The 19,208-nt window shown below is 41.9% G+C and overlaps 1 protein-coding gene across 1 annotated transcript in view; it reads left to right on the top strand.

The window, feature by feature from the left end:
* The window catches only part of otofa (otoferlin a), a 379,390-nt gene that overhangs the window by 328,432 nt on the left and 31,750 nt on the right, over positions 1 to 19,208 (top strand). Inside the window, exons 35-39 of the mRNA XM_063071051.1 lie at positions 563 to 705; positions 5,672 to 5,806; positions 10,757 to 10,894; positions 11,664 to 11,791; positions 12,382 to 12,552. Of these exons, the coding sequence (XP_062927121.1) occupies positions 563 to 705; positions 5,672 to 5,806; positions 10,757 to 10,894; positions 11,664 to 11,791; positions 12,382 to 12,552 (715 nt within the window). The remainder of the gene's footprint in view (positions 1 to 562; positions 706 to 5,671; positions 5,807 to 10,756; positions 10,895 to 11,663; positions 11,792 to 12,381; positions 12,553 to 19,208) is intronic.

Raw genomic sequence — 19,208 nt, 5'->3', positions numbered from 1 at the left:
GAGTATTAAATGACAGTGTGTATCCAGAATGTCCAATTTCAGGAGAAAGTCCTCTCTATAAGAAATAAAAATGAATATGAAACATTTAGAGTAACAGGCAATCTTGAACTTGTCAATAACAACACCATCTACAGGATTAGCACAAGCAGCAGGCATTCATAAAGAATTTTCCATGGAACAAGTGACAAAATTAACAAATAATAGATTTCATTATCAGTTGACTAAACTAAATGAAGGTAAAAACAGTGTTCCAGCCCAGTAATACTACATACGAGTCTCAGTAGATTGTTACCAGCTGCTTGTCCTGCATTGGGTTGGTGATAAGTCTCTCAATTTGTTTGTAGGTCTGTTGTTGCATTCAGTGTTCTTTGTTGGATCCTCATGTTCTTTGGGGCTTAGTTTTCAGTGACCAGTTTATCATTGTAGCATTAGTGGTTTGCATTAGAATATAGTTCCGGTTTGGGTAGTTTCCATCCTAGCCTAGCAGAAGTCAAAGTGTCAACTTTCATGCCATTCATGTTTGAGTGTTTTGTGCCCATCCTTCTCCCTCCTCCATATTCAGAGATCAAAACTGATGACTCTCCCATGAAAGGCACAAAACCATCCAAGGGTAAAGACAAGGCCAAGGGTCAGGAGAAAGAGAAGAAGAAAAAGCAGTTGGAACTAGTTGAAAAGAAGGACAAAGTGAAAATTGATGAATTACACGTGAGTACAGATACATTTAAATACACTTGGTTGCAAATTATTGATCTGAAAATTCTAAACAATTCAAAGAAAATTGTGAGCTTTTACCTCAGGGAGATACATGGAGTAATTAGCTTCAATCACATTCAAGACAGCCTGTACTTCAAGTGAGCCTCATTTATCCTTTGTGACTGAATGGATTCCAGGTGATTCTAAGGCTGCACTGATGGATCTCTGTGGTGGTTTTTCATGATCAAATGCCTTCTCCACTAATGATCATGAACATTTGGAAACAGTTAGCATGGACTTAACAGTGGGGAAAAGAATATAAAATCTAGTTGTAGTTAATTGCTTTAAATTTTAAAAAATAATAATATAAGCAAGTATGAATTGACAAAGTAAAAACTTGTATTTCACTTAAATTTTTTGATGAAGGTCAGTGACCTGACCCACCCCTCTCCCCCACCCCAACCCATATCCTGATGAATGAGGTTGCCTAGGTGGCAGGATTACAACTGAGGGACTGGGGTACTAAGTGCATCCAATCCCTGAATCTAGTTCAACAGGAGACTCTAGGCAGAGTAATGCAAGGCGTTGGTGCCTCCCATGTTCCACATTGCAATGCACAGGAATAGAAGGTATCAAAGTGCTGACCTTTCCTTACTGGTGCCAACAAAAGGTAAGCATGATTCGTTCTATCATCTGCAGTCTAGGAATTATAAAATCAAAGAAGCATAGACACATAGAAATTCAGAGCCAGAATAGATCAGCCATTCAATATGAGAATATCTGATCTTCCAAATACAGTGCCCTATGTCTGCTTTCTCCCCATGTTTTTGATTATCGTTTAATATATTTAATTAATTGGTTTCAGCTTCCTTCTGTGGTAGTGAATTCCATAGTTTGACCAGTTTTTAAGGAAAGAGTTATCTCCTCAACTCACTCCAAAATGGCCTACTCTATATCTTTCAACTACAAGACCTGTTGTGAACAAAGCCTAGTCCAGCCAGTCTACTGCTAGACTCAGATTGCAGAGTCTCTCTGGTTGAAAAAACGTAGTTTTATACATAAGACCATAAGACATAGGAGCAGAATTAGGCCATTCAGCCCCTCATGCCTGCTCCGCCACTTCATGGCTGATTCGGGATCCTATTCAAACCCATATACTTGCCCTCTCACCATATCCCTTGATGCCCCTACCAGTCAGGAATCTATCAACTTCCACTTTGAATATACCAGCTGACTTGGTCTCCATCTCAGTCTGCGGCAGAGCATTCCACAAATTCACCAGTCCTTGGCTAAAAAAGTTCCTGCTTACTTCTGTTCTAAAAGGTCACCCCTCAATTTTAAGGCTGTGCCCTCCAATTCTGGATAGATTGCAATAAACCATAAGATGATAAGATACAGGAGCAGAATTAGTCTATTTGGCCCATCGATTCTGCGCCGTCATTCAATCATAGCTGATCCCTCGTTCCCCTCCTCAGCCCCACTCCTCGGCCTCCTCCCCGTAACATTTGATGTCATGTCCAATCAAGAACATATCAAGGTCTGCCTTAAATACACCCAACGACCGGGCGTCCACAGCTGCCTGTGATAATTCACCACCCTCTGGCTAAAGAAATTTCTCTGCATTTCTGTTTTAGATGGACGTCATTCTATGCTGATGCTGTACCCCTTTGTCCTAGACTCCCCCACCATGGGAAACATCCTTTCCACATCAAATCTCTCCAGGTCTTTCAGTATTTAAAAGGTTTCAATGAGTTCCCACCCCCCACCATCTTTCTGAAGTCCAGCAATTACAGAATCAGAGCTATCAAACGTTCCTCATATGATAACCCTTTCATTCCTGGAATCATCCTTATGAACCTTCACTGAACCCTCTCCAATGCCAGCACATCTTGTCTTAGATGAGGAGCCAAAAACTGTTCACAATACTCAATGTGAGGCCTCACCAGTGCCTGATAAAGCCTTAGCATCACATCTTTGCCCTGGTATTCTAGACCTCTTGAAATGAATGCTAATATTGCATTTGCTTTCCTCACCACTGACTCTACCTGTAAGTTAAGCTTTAAGGTATACTGCACAAAGACTCCCACATCTCTTCTCAGATTTTCTCCTCATTTAGAAAAAAGTCTGTACATCTATTTCTACTACCAAAATGCATGACCATGCATTTTCCTACATTGCATTTCATTTGCCGCTCTTTTGCCCATTCTCCCAATCTAAGTCCTTCTGCAGCCTATCTGTTTCATCAACACTACATGCCCCTCTACCAACCTTCGTATCATCTGCAAATTTAGCAACAAAGCCATCTATTCCATCATCTAAGTCATTTATATACAGCGTAAAAAGAAATGGTCCCAACACCAACCCCTGAAGATCACCACTAGTTGCTGGCAGCCAACCAAGAAAGGATCCTTTTATTCTCACTCGCTGCATCCTACCAATCAGCCAATACTCTAAGCATGCCTGTAACTTTCCTACAATACCATGGATTCCTAACTTGGTAAGCAACTTCATGTGTGTCACCTTGTCAAAGGCTTTCTGAAAGTCAAAATATATAACATCCACTGCATCCCCTTTATCTATCCTGTGTGTAATCTCCTCAAAGAATTCCAACAGGTTCATCAGGCAAGATTTTCCCCGAAGGAAACCATACTAACTTTGTCCTGTGTCAGAAAGTACTCCAAAACCTAATCCTTAACAATTGACTCCAAGATCTTCCCAACCAGTGAGGTCAGACTGACTGGTCTATAATTTCCTTTCTGCTGCTTTCTCCTTTCTTAAAGAATGGAGTGACATTTGCAATTTTCCAGTCCTCTGACACCATGCCAGAGTCCAATGATTTTTGAAAGATCATTTCTAATGCCACCACAATCTCTAACGTTACCTCTTTCAGAACCCTAGGGTGCAGTTCATCTGGTCCAGGTGACCTATGTACCCCTAGGTCATTCAGCTTTTTATGCACCTTCTCTCTTGTAATAGTAACTGCACCCACTTCTCCTCCTTCACACACTACAGCATCAGGCATACTTCCACATTCGCTTTCCGCACCACTGACTCAACCTGCAAATTAACCTTTAGGGTGTCCTGCACAAGTACTTCCAATTTCCTTTGCATCTCAGATTTTTGGATTTTCTCCTGTTTAGAAAATAGTCTGCACATTTATTTCTACTACCAAAGTGCATGATTTTGCATTTTCCAACACTGTATTTCATTTGCCACTTTCTTTCTTGCCAATTCTCCTACCCTCTAAGGTCAGACTAACTGTTCTTTAATTTCCTTTCTGCTGTCTTCCTTCTTTTTTGGACTGGGGTGATGTTTGCAATTTTCCAGTCCTCTGCCACCATGCCAGAGTCCAATCATTTTTGAAAGATCATTACTAATGCCTCCACAATCTCTACCACTACCTCTTTCAGCACCCTATGGTGAAGATCATCTGGGCCAGGTGACTTATGTACCTCTTGGTCATTCAGCTTTTTGAGCACCTTCTCCCTTGTATTAGTAACTGCACTAACTTCTCTTTCCTCACACCCTTCAAAATCTGGCACACTGCTAGTGTCTTCCATAGTGAAGACTGATGCAAAATACTGATTTAGTTCACCTGCCATCTCCCTGCCCCCATTATTATTTCTCCAACCTCATTTTCTAGCAGGTCTTATATTGACTCTCATCTGTCTTATATTTTTTACATACTTGAAAAATGTTTTACTATTCACTTTGATATTGTTTGCTAGCTTGCTCTCATATTTCATCCTTTCCTTCCTAATAATTCATTTAGTTGTTCTCTGTAGGATTTTAAAAGCTTCCCAATTCTCTATCTTTCTGCTAATTTTTGCTTTGTTGCATGACCTCTCTTTTGCTTTTACATTACCTTTGACTTCCCTTGTCAGCCACGGTTATATTATTTTGCCATTTGAGTATTTCTTTGCTTTTGGAATATATCTATCCTGCATCTTCCTCATTTTTCTCAGAAACTCACACCATTGCTGCTCTGCTGTCATCCCTGCCAGCATCTCCTTCCATTTTAATTTGGCCAACTCCTCTCTCATACCACTGTAATTTCCTTTACTCCACTGAAATACTACCATGTCAGACTTTACTTTCTCCTTATCAAATTTCAAGTTGAACTCAATCTAAACCATCTATGCCACTGAAAATCTGGAATTAATATGCAGTTAAATTCTCAGCTGATGGAGGTCAAGAAGGGTAGAGATCAAGGTGTTGAAACACGGGGCTAAAGATTCCAAATTCCCATTCCAAGATGATTCTTTGTATAAAGATTGAGTCAGGATAAGTTTGTTTGTGATTTCCCCATTACGTATAGAGCTCTTCATGAGTATGTTAAAATAGATAAGACTCGAGGGTCCCAAACGTATTCTATCTATAGAATGTGCAGTGTGCACCCCAAAATAAAATCCATTGTCTGCCTGTTGAAGCACCCCAAAAGTACCATGTAGTACTTACATGGTACTTACATTGAAAATGTACTTACATTGAAAAGTATTTACCTCCAACATGAACGCCATAGAATGTGCAGTAATTTGGTGTTGGATTTACAGTACTTGAATGCAGTTGTTTCACAACACTTCAGGTATCAAGTAACTGTATTTATAATAATAGGAAAACATTTGTATTTTTATAGATTTTGAATAATATCACTACCTACCAAAAGGAAGTAACTTTTAGGATTTTATGCTGATCCACTAAGAACATAGCTAGCTGGCAAGACCCCTGAAATGATTAGGACCACCCATACAATAGGATACGACAGGGTCTTTTAAGAGACTCCTGGACAGGTACACGGAGCTCAGAAAAATAGAGGGCTATGGGTAACCCTAGGTAATTTCTAAGGTAGGGACATGTTCGGCACAGTTTTGTGGGCCGAAGGGCCTGTATTGTGCTGTAGGTTTTCTATGTTTCTGTAAGTGATTAAGCAGCATTTTCAAAGGAAATTTAAGTAACAGCCTTCCATCCCAATATGCAGGTTTACCACAAAGAATTGGAAACTGAGTTTGGAAATTTTGAAGACTGGTTACACACATTTAATCTTTATCGAGGTAAAATCGGAGATGATGATGACAGTACAACAGACGATGAACGAATTGTTGGCCGCTTTAAAGTGAGTAAACACTTCAAAGTTGTTAAAGTTACAGACATTCATTTAAATAGATTTGGATAGCCATTTATGAGAAATAATTTTTGGGCAATGAGGGAAAAAGTGGAGAAGTGGAACTGACGGGATTGCCCAACTAAACTGGTAGACACCTGATGGGTCAAATGCCCTCCAAAAATGTACCATTTTTTATAAACCTATATTTTAAGAATGCTGTCTTGCTGAAGAGTTTATTAGAAAAAAAGCAGCAAGGAAAATATCAACTTGTATTAATTGTGGTGAACGTTCAAATGTTCACAACTTAAAACTGAATTTACTTTTACATCTGGACGCAGCTGTTTTCAGCCAATGTTTAGATAATCTAAAACTAAACTTATTTATTTCAGCTTTGGTAACTAAAAGCTGTAATCCTAGACCTCACCATATGTTTATTCAATATAAACCCTATATTGAAAAAAAATGCATTAGGAGCATTAATGGTATTCAAAAGGTGTGCCCTTCATATAATATCTTTTCTCTAATTACACTTTGAATTAATCTAACAGGTGAGGCAGTTGGCAAAATTGCTTACGTACTGAAATGTTTCAATTAAATAAGAAAGCTTCAACAGTACTCGATTATTGTCACATGCAGAGCTACGTTTATGCATGGGTACAACAAAAAAACTTACTGCAGCAGCATCACTGGAACATAGCATCATATAAGTAGCATCCATAAGAAAAACACAGATATAAATATAAAAACATAAACAAGAATGCAATTAGAACAAAAGAAGTCCATTTAAGTGTAAAGTTATCCAAGTGGTCTCAATGCTGAAATGATTAATTGTAAGAGACTTCCAGTAAGATGGTGGCATGGTCAGACGCAGCAGCCTCTCTGGAGCCAATCAGAGGTGTTCCTTATGACCATAAGACTATACTGGACTCCAAGAACTTCAGGTACAGTGGGTCTACCACATCAGTGAGCTGCTTGTTGATCGGAGTAGCCAGTCAGGGTGTCAAAGGAGCTGGTTGGCAGGTAGGAGAAGAAGGGTCCAGCCGGTGTGTTGGCCGGCATGTAAGAGAAGAAGGAAGCAGCCAGCGAGTCAGAGAAGGAGGGGACAGCTGGCAGGCAGGTCACTGGAGGTGGAACCGGCCGGTGTGGCAGAGGAGCCGGATTGAGTTTAGAGGAGCTTACCTGGGTGCAGACTGTGTTGTTGCCTGCTAGTCGAAGGCGTTGGAGCTGGTGCGAGAAGGCGGTGTGCAATGTAACCGCGAGCGATTTTCTCAGATGTTTGTCTTGCGATCGCAAGACCCTGTTGTACATTGATAATGTAAAGTGCCGCAGGCCTGTTTCCCTTGTTTGGTGGTGAGACAGGTGGTACAGGAGCTGCTCAGCGGTTGTGGTGAGGACTAGGCCTCAAGTCAGGAGCTCGCCTCTTGCTGCAATCCAGGTGATGGGACGGCAGAGGCGGTGTCGCATGTTTGTTTGGGGGCTGGTCACTCCTGACAATACTTCTCTCTAGTGTTCGATCAGTGAAATGACAGTCTAGATCGCCAGGAGCTGGACAATCAATTTGTGGCTCAGGTTCTTGGATTATATCTATTTTTTTTTTGCATGACTATGTTTTCTTTCCTCACTGTTTTGAATGTGCTGTGTATGTTTTGCTCCTTAGTCCCACAGGAGCACTGTTTGGTTCAGCTGTATCATAGAAACAGAGAAACATAGAAAATAGGTGCAGGAGTAGGCCGTTCGGCCCTTCCAGCCTGCACCGCCATTTATTATGATCATGGCTGATCATCCAACTCAGAACCCTGCACCAGCCTTCCCTCCATACCCCCTGATCCCCGTAGCCACAAGGGCCATATCTAACTCCCTCTTAAATATAGCCAATGAACTGGCCTCAACTGTTTCCTGTGGCAGAGAATTCCACAGATTCACCACTCTCTGTGTGAAGAAGTTTTTCCTAATCTCAGTCCTAAAAGGCTTCCCCTTTATCCTCAAACCGTGACCCCTCGTTCTGGACTTCCCCAACATCGGGAACAATCTTCCTGCATCTAGCCTGTCCAATCCCTTTAGGATTTTATACGTTTCAATCAGATCCCCCTCAGTCTTCTGAATTCCAACGAGTACAAGCCCAGTTCATCCAGTCTTTCTTCATATGAAAGTCCTGCCATCCCAGGAATCAATCTGGTGAACCTTCTTTGTACTCCCTCTATGGCAAAGATGTCTTTCCTCAGATTAGGGGACCAAAACTGCACACAATACTCCAGGTGTGGTCTCACCAAGGCCTTGTACAACTGCAGTAGTACCTCCCTGCTCCTGTACTCGAATCCTCTCGCTATAAATGCCAGCATACCATTCGCCTTTTTCACCGCCTGCTGTACCTGCATGCCCACTTTCAATGACTGGTGTATAATGACACCCAGGTCTCGTTGCACCTCCCCTTTTCCTAATCGGCCACCATTCAGATAATAATCTGTTTTCCTATTTTTGCCACCAACGTGGATAACTTCACATTTATCCACATTAAATTGCAACTGCCATGAATTTGCCCACTCACCCAACCTATCCAAGTCACCCTGCATCCTCTTAGCATCCTCCTCACAGCTAACACTGCCGCCCAGCTTCGTGTCATCAGCAAACTTGGAGATGCTGCATTTAATTCCCTCATCCAAGTCACTAATATATATTGTAAACAACTGGGGTCCCAGCACTGAGTCTTGCAGTACCCCACTAGTCACTGCCTGCCATTCTGAAAAGGTCCCATTTATTCCCACTCTTTGCTTCCTGTCTGCTAACCAATTCTCTATCCACATCAACACCTTACCTCCAATACCGTGTGCTTTAAGTTTGCACACTAATCTCCTGTGTGGGACTTTGTCAAAAGCCTTTTGAAAATCCAAATATACCACATCCACTGGTTCTCCCCTATCCACTCCACTAGTTACATCCTCAAAAAATTCTATGAGATTTGCCAGACATGATTTTCCTTTCACAAATCCATGCTGACTTTGTCCGATGATTTCACCGCTTTCCAAATGTGCTGTTATCACATCTTTGATAACTGACTCCAGCAGTTTCCCCACCACCGACGTCAGGCTAACCGGTCTATAATTCCCCGGCTTCTCTCTCCCTCCTTTTTTAAAAAGTGGGGCTATCGATGTATTGTTGAATAATAATTAAACTTGATTGTGGTGATGCCAGATCATTCAAGACCAAATGGCTGAAGAGAAGTAACTGTTCTTGAACCTGGTGGTGTGGGACTTCAGACTTAATGCTTTCTGCCCAATGGTAGCTGTGAGAAGGTGGAAAGGCCTGGATGGTGGGGATCTTTGATGATGGAATTTTGCCACCTTGAAGTAGCATCTCCTTTTGACACTACCAATGGTGGAGAGAAATGTGTCTGTGAGATATTAGGATGAGTGCACTACTCTCTGCAAGCTTCTTGCATTCTTGTTGACTTGGATGACAATATAGATGGGTGAAATTTGCAGATGACTCTAAGATTATTGGAGTTGTATGCAATGTAAAGGACTATTGAAGAAAACAGTGGGATATAGATCAGTTATAGATATGGTCAGGGAAATGCCAGTTGGAGTTTAATTTGGGTAAGTGTGAGGTATTGCACTTTGGAAGGTGAAAGTATACAGCTAATATTAGGCCCGTTAACATCGTGGAACTACAAAGGTATCTTGCTCACTGACAGCAGCGACACTAGTGGATAAGGTGGTAAAGAAGGCACATGGAATGCTTGCCTTCATTAGGAGAGGTGTTGAATGTAAGAGTAAGGAAGTCGTGCTACAGCTATGTAGAACTTCAGTAGGGCCACACTGGGAGTGTTGCATGCAGTTCCAGTCACCCCATCATAGGAAAAAATGGAGGATGTGTAAAAGCTGCAGAAGAAGTTTATCATGATGCTGCCCAGAATAGAGGCTATTAGCGGTAAGGACAGGTTGGACAAGCTTTGATTGTTCCCTTTAGAGGCTGATGAAAGATTTTAAAAATTATGAGGAGTATTGATGGAGTACACAGCCAGAATCTGTTCCTCAGCACAGAAGCGTCAAAGACCAAAGATGCTTTTAAGGTTAGAGGGTGGAAGTTCAAAGGCAATGAGTTTTTTACAAGGAGAGTAGTAGATGTCGGGAATGGGTTAGTTACCATGGATGGTAGTGGAATTAGGCAGTTTGGTGGAGTTTAAACATCTTTTGGACAGTCACATGAATATGAAAAGAATGGAAGGATATGGATGATAAAGAGGAAGAGGCCATTCAGTATAAATCAGCATCAAGATTGGATCACCATTGTCGGTGAATGGCCCGTCCAGAGGTGTGCTGTTCTATGTTCCATGAGACATTACTTTCTAGGAGGTAATATTTTAATTTAATAGGTGACATCAAAATGTTCCTACAAATATGTAAATGTCAGAGGAAAAACAGGCCAGCCCCATTCAATGAATCGTTGGGGCAAATAGAAAAAGATTACATAATCCTCAGGGAGAATCATTAGATTTTCAATTGTTAAATGTAAAGTGCTTCAGAAGTTGCTTTTTGAAAAGGAATCTATTTGCTTGTGCAGTTCATCATTTGATGTGACTCCATTTTTATGGTGGAATTTTGAATCACAACAGAAAAAGTAATTGTGCAGGCATTTTCAAAAACTGTATAGAAGTTATGAAGCATGCACAAATTCTCTGTGTCTTGCAGCATTGTAACCATCAAGTTCAAATGAAGCACTTAATTGCCCGCACATAATTTGCAAATACTGCTGTATTCATTTGCTGCTTGAAATAAAATTTTGCTTTTTCTTAAATTTGTAAAAAGAATTTACTTAAAGAACCCATCTCGAAATCCTCGGCTTATGTAGCTTTGTTAGGTAAATCAATATAGATTTTTATATATTTATTTACTTACTTACTTGACGTATCTTACACTCTTGTTATCTTTCACTTTCATGTGTTTTTTTTAATGTGTGCAGGGCTCTGTCTGTGTGTACAAGGTACCTCTACCAGATGATATTGCTCGGGAAGCAGGTTATGAACCCACATTTGGAATGTTCCAGGGTATCCCAAGCAATGATCTCATCAATGTTTTGGTCAGAGTGTATGTAGTAAGGGTAAGTGGTGAGCAAACAAGTCTCTGAAAAACTGAAGAGTTTCACTTTTACGGCTGTAGACAAAACGTGAACACTTTCTGCTGATCAAGCATCTTAGTATTTCCTTCATCCGGATTCAAGTTGGCCTTTTATCCCATTTTAATCAATTAATTGAATTGAATTAACAGGCATCAAAGAAACCTTTGTTGAATGTGAAAGGTCCATGAAGAGTTCCCAAAATCAGCAGGTTTGGTGATCCTAGCCTTAGTGTCAATCTGAATTTCACTGATTCAGAATACTGCCACAAGGTGGCACCAGTTTCACAGACAGGCATGAGGAACATGACTCTCAAGGTAATTTTAAACTTTGTGCGCTGATGGCCCAGATATAATCACATGAGCCAACTTAAAACAGTAACTTGGTGTACCCCACAATCAAAAACACTGGAATTATCTCATAAATCTCTTTTTATGCAAGACACATCCACAATTGTTCAAAAGAACTAGTGAATTATGTACTCCTCCAAGGCTCAAGGTCTGATCTGTGAGCACAAAGTATAGTAAACTGAAATGTGGGAAGGAGAATGTTGAAGGGTTGCCATCTGCCATGCCTTCAAGACAAACACATCGTAAGCATTCACAACCAGCTATTTAAGGGATTGATTACTCTGCAGTCTCTTCCATAATTTGAGGTTTTACATTTTCATTCTTGATCATTCACCAAATTTAGTTTAGATGAATTTTCATGGATCCTTTGATTCTTAGCTTTATCGTTTAATCTGTTCTCTTAGGCTACAGACTTACATCCAGCTGATATCAATGGCAAAGCAGACCCATATATTGTCATAAAACTCGGCAAAACAGAAATCAGGGACAAGGAGAACTATATCTCCAAGCAACTTAATCCTGTCTTTGGCAAGTAAGTCATGTAGATGAGTCGAGAAAGTAGTTTTGCAATTTTTGCTGCGGCCATTTCAAGAATAAATAACTGAATTTTGGGATGACATTATAAGATCACTTCATCATAACAGTCATGGATAGGGAACATTGGAGGCTTAGTCCATGAATCCCACCAAGTGAATCTTTGATAGCCCCAGGTTCCTAAAGCTTTTGAAATCAGGTATAAATTTTGAAGTAAGTTCAGGCACTGAGGCTGGCCCCACTGCTTGCATCTTCACTTCAGAACAGAGAAGCAAAGTCTTTGACTTGAAACATCTCTGAATCCATCTGTTTAAATCACTGTGGGCTACCCTCTCCAAGTCTCAGAGACACACTGCTAAAGAGCAGCTGTTTGTTCCCAGCACCAAGCCGACTAGGGATTTGGTACAGGATCCTACCAGAAGTTAACCAGTGGAGACAAATTTTACTCCACTACACTTTGGCGTAAAACATTCCGCAGTATGTATTGCTGACTCTGAACAGATACTATGCATTACCATTTTATTTGCAGAGTAAGTACTTTTTTCCTACTTGTTGTTTAAGTTCTGATGATTTTATCCACTCATCCAGATCGTTTGACATTGATGCCACATTTCCAATGGAGTCCATGCTGACAGTGGCCATATTTGACTGGGATTTAGTGGGTACAGATGATCTAATTGGAGAAACGAAAATTGATCTGGAGAATCGCTTCTACAGCAAACACAGAGCAACCTGTGGCATCTCACAGCAATATTCAGTGTAAGTAACACTATTTATTTTAAGAAAGTTATATTTTAAATCACGATTAGATTATGATGCATAATGGATGTTAATGTTCATGTCTACTGTAGAGAGACTTTAATTTGAATCCCGTTCTTCTGTTTAATGTGACATTCAGAGGAAGTCTAGGACAATATTTCTTTATGAAATATTGAAAACGATGAGGGGTGGGGTTAAATGGTGAAAGTAGGAATTTGAACTACTGGCTAGGCCTGTCAGGATACTGAGGCCACACTCAAGAAATGTTGTGGGAATTGTTGCTGCATAAAATCTGGAGCATCAGCCAAGTGCTTGTCTGAACAAAGTGCGCATTCAGAAGCAGCTAGCTTGTTTTGGGCATGCAAAGATCAATAGGCCTGAGAAGCAGGTAAGTTATTGATGCAATGAGAGGAAGTAAGGGATACACTCAGGCAAAGCAGAAATCTGCAGTTGCTTTGCATTTGTGTGTGGGATGATCCAGCCATTGTAACATCTTCCATGGGATTTTCCTGCATGGGGATATAAAGAGTGGGTACACGGCGATCATCCCTGCTGCTTCAGGTATTTTTGCTCCAGGAGAGCTTTGTTCTTATTTGGAAATTATGACGTCTCATGAGCTGGGCAGGGTAAAAGGGTCAGGAAGCGAGGAGTGGGATGGGGTCATGTGTGACATGGTGAAAGTAGACAAGAGTGGTAGAAGGCTGGGCTTTGGGCCTATGTTTAAAAATGCTTTTGTTTGTTTGCAATAAACAGTTGTATGTTAATAGAAGTGGAAAAGCTCATAAGACCATAAGATATAAGACCAAAAGTAAGCCATTCAGCCCATCAAGTCTCCTCCGCTATTCAATCATGGGCTGATCCAATTATTCTAGTCATCCCTGCTGCCCTGCCTTCTCTCCATACCCTTTGATGCCCTGGCTAATCAAGAACCCATCTCTCTCTGCCTTAAATGCACCCAATGACTTCACATCCACAGCCAGTTGTGGCAACAAATTCCACAGATTTACCTCCCTCAGACTGAAGTAATTTCTCCGCATCTCCGTTCTAAATAGACGTCCTTCAATCCTGAAGTCGTGCCGTCTTGTCCTGGACTCCCCTACCATGGGAAATAACTTTGCCATATCTAATTGTTCAGGCCTTTTAACATTCGAAATGTTTCTATGAGATCCCCCCGCCTCATTTTCCTGAACTCCAGGTGTTACGTACCAGCAGCAATGGATCACAAATTGAGTCAGGTTTTACTGTTAAAACCACTAACTTTATTAGTATCTACTCAAAATATAGAAAATTAAATGAAATAAACACAAATTAACAGTGTTATATGTGTGTGGCTCCCAAACAGTCAAGCTTAGGAACAGTTCATAAAGTCTTAGGATGGCTAAGTCCAGTCCAGTAATCCACGGAATAAGTGAGGGAAGAAACTTGTAAATCCACATCAAAATGTAGAGAGGAGGCGATTACAGAGATTTCCACAGGTTCCATGCTGGAAAAACGAAATAACAGGTGCCGAAGATCTTATCCATCAAGTCATCCCAAAATCCACGTAGAAATATCACAAAGGTGACAGCCACGGAATATTCCTTTAGCACAAGTGGTTACCACATAATGTACCCAAATCCATGTAAGGGTTAACAAAAGTGGTTGCCACTGGATACTCCAACAGAATCCACGTATGGATCATACGAAGTGACAGTCACAGATCAAATGTGCACTGGGTGCTGTTGATCAACCCAATTCGCAGGGCATGGGAAAGTATTAGACTTTACCCATTGCTGCAACAAGCTACTCCAGTTGCTTGCTTGCTTTCTCTCTCTCTCTCTCTCTCTCCCCTCTCTCCCTCTCTCCCTCTCTCCCTCTCTCCCTCTCTCCCTCTCTCCCTCTCTCCCTCTCTCCCTCTCTCCCTCTCTCCCTCTCTCCCTCTCTCCCTCTCTCCCTCTCTCCCTCTCTCCCTCTCTCCCTCTCTCCCTCTCTCCCTCTCCCCCTCTCCCCCTCTCCCTCCCCCCCCCCGAAAGTCCCAGCGGTCTGTCGCAGCTTGTTATACTAATGTCATAGTCCCGCCTCATTCGGGTGTTTTAAAGTGACACCCACAGTAAACGAAACCATGGTCATGTAACACATGGAATACAGCCCAAAAGCTGCCAGATGTTCCATATACGGTAACCCTTTCATTCCTAGAATTATTCTCGTGAATCTTCTCTGAACCCTTTCCAATGTTAGTATATCCTTTCTAAAATAAGGAGCCCAAAGTACGGTCTCACGAGTGCCTTATAGAGCCTCAACATCTCATCCCTGCTCTTATATTCAAAACTTCTACAAATGAATGCCAGCATTGCCTTCACCTTCTTCACAACTGACTCAACCTGGAGGTTAACCTTTAGGGTATCCTGCACAAGGATTCCCAAGTCCCTTTGCATCTCTGCATTTTGAAATATCTCCCCATCTAAATAATAGTCTGCCCACTTATTTCTTCCACCAAAGTGCATGACCATACACTTTCCAACATTGTATTTCATTTGCCACTTCTTTGCCCATTCCCTAAACTATCTAAATCTCTCTGCAGGCTATCTGTTTCCTCAACACTACCTGTTCCTCTACCTATCTTTGTATCATCGTCAAATTTAGCCACAAATCCATTAATACCGCAGTCAAATCATTGATATACTGTACATTGTAAAGAGTGGTCCCAGCACCAACCCTTGTGGAACTCCACTGGTAACTGGCAGCCAGCCAGAATAGGATCCCTTTATTCCCTCTCTCTGTTTTCTGCCAACTAGCCAATGCTCTTCCCATGCTAGTAACTTCCCTGTAATTCCATGGGGTCTTATCTTGCTCAGCAGCCTCATGTGTCGCACCTTGTCAAAGGCCCTGTGAAAATCCAAGTACACCACATCTACTACATCTCCTTTGTCTACCCTGCTTGTAATTTCCTCAAAAAATTGCAGTAGATTAGTCAGGCAGGATTTTCCTTTCAGGAAGCCATGCTAGCTTTGACCTATCTTGTCATGTGCCCCCAGGTACTTCGTCATCTCATCCCTAACAATCGATTCCTACAACTTCCCAACCACTGATATCAGGCTAAGCGGTCTATAGTTTCCTTTCTGCTGCCCCCCACCCTTCTTAAATGGCAGAGTAACATTTGCAGCTTTCCAGTCATCCTGTACAATGCCAGAATCTGTTGATCCTTGAAAGATCATTGTTGATGCCTCCAGAATCTCTCCAGCTACTTCCTTCAGAACCCAACGATGCATTCCATCAGGTCCACGAGATTTAACCACCCTCAGACCATTAAGCTTACTCAGCACCTTCTCAATAGTAATTTTCACTGTACATTCTTCACTTGCCTGACACTCTTGAATGTCCAGTATACTGCAGATGTCTTCCACTGTGAAGACTGATGCAAAAGGCACATTCAGTTCCTCTGCTGTCTCTGCGTCTCTCATTACAATATCTCCAGCTTCATTTTCATGTATCTACCCTCAACTCTCTTTTACCCTTTATATTCTTAAAAAAGCTTTCAGTATCTTCTTTGATATTAGTTGCCAGCTTCCTTTCATAATCCATCTTTTCCTTCCTAATGACGTTCTTGGTTTCCTTCTGCAAGTTTTTAAAAGCTTCCCAATCCTCTGTCTTCCCACTAGCTTTGACTTCATTGTATGCCCTCTCTTTTGCTTTTACTTTGGCTCTGACTTCACTTGTCAGCCATGGTAATGTCCTTCTTCCATTCAAAAATTTCTTCTTATTTGGAATATATCTGTCTTACACTTCCCTCATTTTTCACAGAAACTCCAGCCACTGCTGTTCTGCTGTCCTTCCTGCTAGTAGATTTCTAGTCAATCTTGGCCAGTTCCCCTCTCATGCCATTGTAATTTCTCTTATTCCACTAAAATGCCAACATATAGGAATTCAGTTTCTCCCCCTCAAATTTCAAAGTGAACTCAGTCATACTGTGATCACTGATCCCCAAGGATTCCTTAACCTTAAGCTCTCTTATTACCTCTGGATCATTGCACTGCACCCAGTCCAGCATAGCCAATCCCCTAGTGGGCTCAACAACAAGCTGATCTAAAAAACCATCCCTTAGACATTCTACAAATTCTCTCTCTTGAGGTCCAGTACTGGCCTGGTTTTCATGTTAAAATCCCCAACGAATATCATGACATTGCCCTTCTGACATGCTTTTTCTGTCTCCTGCTGTATGTAATCCACATCCCGGCTGCTGTTTGGAGGCCTGTATACAACTGCCATTAGGGTCCTTTTACCCTTGTCATTTCTTAAATCAACCGATAGAGATGCTACACCTTCCAATCATATATCATCCCTTTCTAATGATTGAATATGATTTCTTATACACAGGGCCACACCACCCCCCTCTGCCTACTAACTTATCTTTCTGATACACCATATATCCTTGGACGTTCAACTCCCAATGGCAGCCATCCTTTAGCCAAGTTTCAGAGATGGCCACAACGTCATACTTGCCAATCTGTAGCTGAATTTCAAGATCTTCCATTTTATTTCTTATGCTGCATGCATTCAAATACAACACTTTCAGTCCAGTATTTGTTGCTTTCTGTTTTAACTGCACCATGCCTCTGTTACCCTGTAACTCATTCCACTGGCTGTGATTATGCCTCATCTCCTGCCTGTCCTTTCTATTATCTCTATTGCAAGCTATCTTCGATTTATTTCTGTTTTCCCCTTCCTCAGCCCTATCACTGTGGTTCCCATCCCCCTGCCAAATTAGGTTAAACCCTCCCTAACAACTCTATTAAACCTGTCTGCTAGGATACTGGACCCCTTTGTGTTCACGTGTAACCCCTCCTTTTTGTAGAGGTCTTACCTCCCCCAGAAGAGGCCCCAATGATCCAGGAACCCGAAGCCCTGCCCCCTACACCAGTCTCTCAGCCAAGCATTAATATGCCTGATCATGCTATTCTTGCACTTGTTAGCACGTGGCACAGGCAGCAATCCTGAGATTACTACCCTGGAGGTCCTGCTTTTCAGCATCTTCCCCAACTCCCTGAATTCTTTCTTCAGGACCTCTTCCCTTTTTCTACCTATGTCATTGGTACTAACGTGTACCAAGACTTCTGGCTGTTCACCCTCTCCCTCGAGAATACTCAGCAGCCAATCTGACACATCCCATACCCTGGCATCTGGGAGGTAACACACCATGCGGGCATCTCTATCAGGCTGATAGAACCTCCTGTCTGTTCCCCTCATTATGGAATCCCCAATGACTATTGCATTCCTCATCTTCTTCTCTCCATCCTGCACTATGGAACCAGGCTATACCAGAGACCCGATCGCCGTGGTCGTCCTCTGTCATGTCACCCCCCCCCCCCAACAGCATCCAAAATGAGATAACGATTACTGAGGGGGATGTCCACAGGGGTGCTCTCTACTATCTGAACTCTCCCATCCCTTCCCTGACAGTCACCCACTTATCTAACTCCTGCAGCCTTGGAGTGACTAACTCCTTGTAGCTCCTATCTATCTCTAGCTCACTTTCCCTAAGCTGTAGTCATCAAGTCACAACTCCAGATCCCTAACACGGTCTCTCAGGAGCTGCATCTCAGTGCACCTGGCGCAGATGTGGCCACCTGGCAGACTGGAAGATTCCCAGGATTCCCACATCTGACACCCAGAGCAAAGAACTAACCCTACAGACATGCTCTCTGTTCCTCCAAAAAAAAAATGCAAGGGAAAAAAAAATGAAGTCTACTTACATTGCCAAAGCCCGAGTGAGCCAAAGCCCTACCACTCTGCCTCAGACCACTCCTTTGATGACTGCTCTGCTAGGCAGTGTCTCCCTTTTATGCCTGAACCTTCCCTGTTCTCCAACACATGATCGGTGTGTCGGTTATAGCTGAGTTCCCGTGAAGCTTTCCCCTTTAAATTTCACTCCCAGACCTGTGTGCTGCCTCCTCTCTAGGAGCACATGGATTCACGACTGGTGTGCTGGTTATAGCTCATAGATCAGTTGGTCAAGTGAGACTGTAAGCTGTAGTGTTGGCTGAGGAGTATTAGAGATACTAAAGTAAATGTCAAGAATTAGAAAAAAATTGGCAGGTGAACACTCTTATGACAAACGTGTGTTTGTGAAAGCAATTACCAGGGTAGGTGATTGAGTCAGAAGCTATAACAATAACAATAAGAGAATGCAGGGAAAAGTTGATGGGATATGAAAAAGAGCAAATCAGTGTGATTAAAGCCAGAGGAAAATTTACAATGCCAGCATGTAGGAGAAATTCAGCTTCCAGAGTGTCAACAGCAGAGTGGTCAATGGGGTTCAGTTGGTAGAAACCAAGTTCCTGTTCCAGACCACCTCATGTCCTTTTGGCAGCTCATACATTTAATAATGAAAAGTCATTAGTATTAATTGAAATTAACCAGAGAAGTCTTTCCTCTGACTAACTTTTCCATCCACATTGGCAACTGCCTACCACTGTGGATGGTGAAACTTGTGAAATGATCAAGCTCATTCAAGCTCTGAAGTGCAAAGCCCCACAATAAGAATGGGCTGGATTGTGCAGGACCTGACGATTGCCTCCCACCACAGTTAGAGTACAATATTTATGTGTCAAAAAATACCCAGCGTAAGGATCACAATGTAAACTGGAAGTACTTTAGAGAGTAGTGCCATGACATTATTG

The sequence above is a fragment of the Mobula hypostoma genome, chromosome 2 (genome assembly GCF_963921235.1).
Source record: "Mobula hypostoma chromosome 2, sMobHyp1.1, whole genome shotgun sequence".
NCBI lineage: Eukaryota > Metazoa > Chordata > Chondrichthyes > Myliobatiformes > Myliobatidae > Mobula > Mobula hypostoma.
The sequence above is the reverse complement of the archived record's forward strand: the minus strand, read 5'-3'. Positions and strand labels throughout refer to the sequence as shown.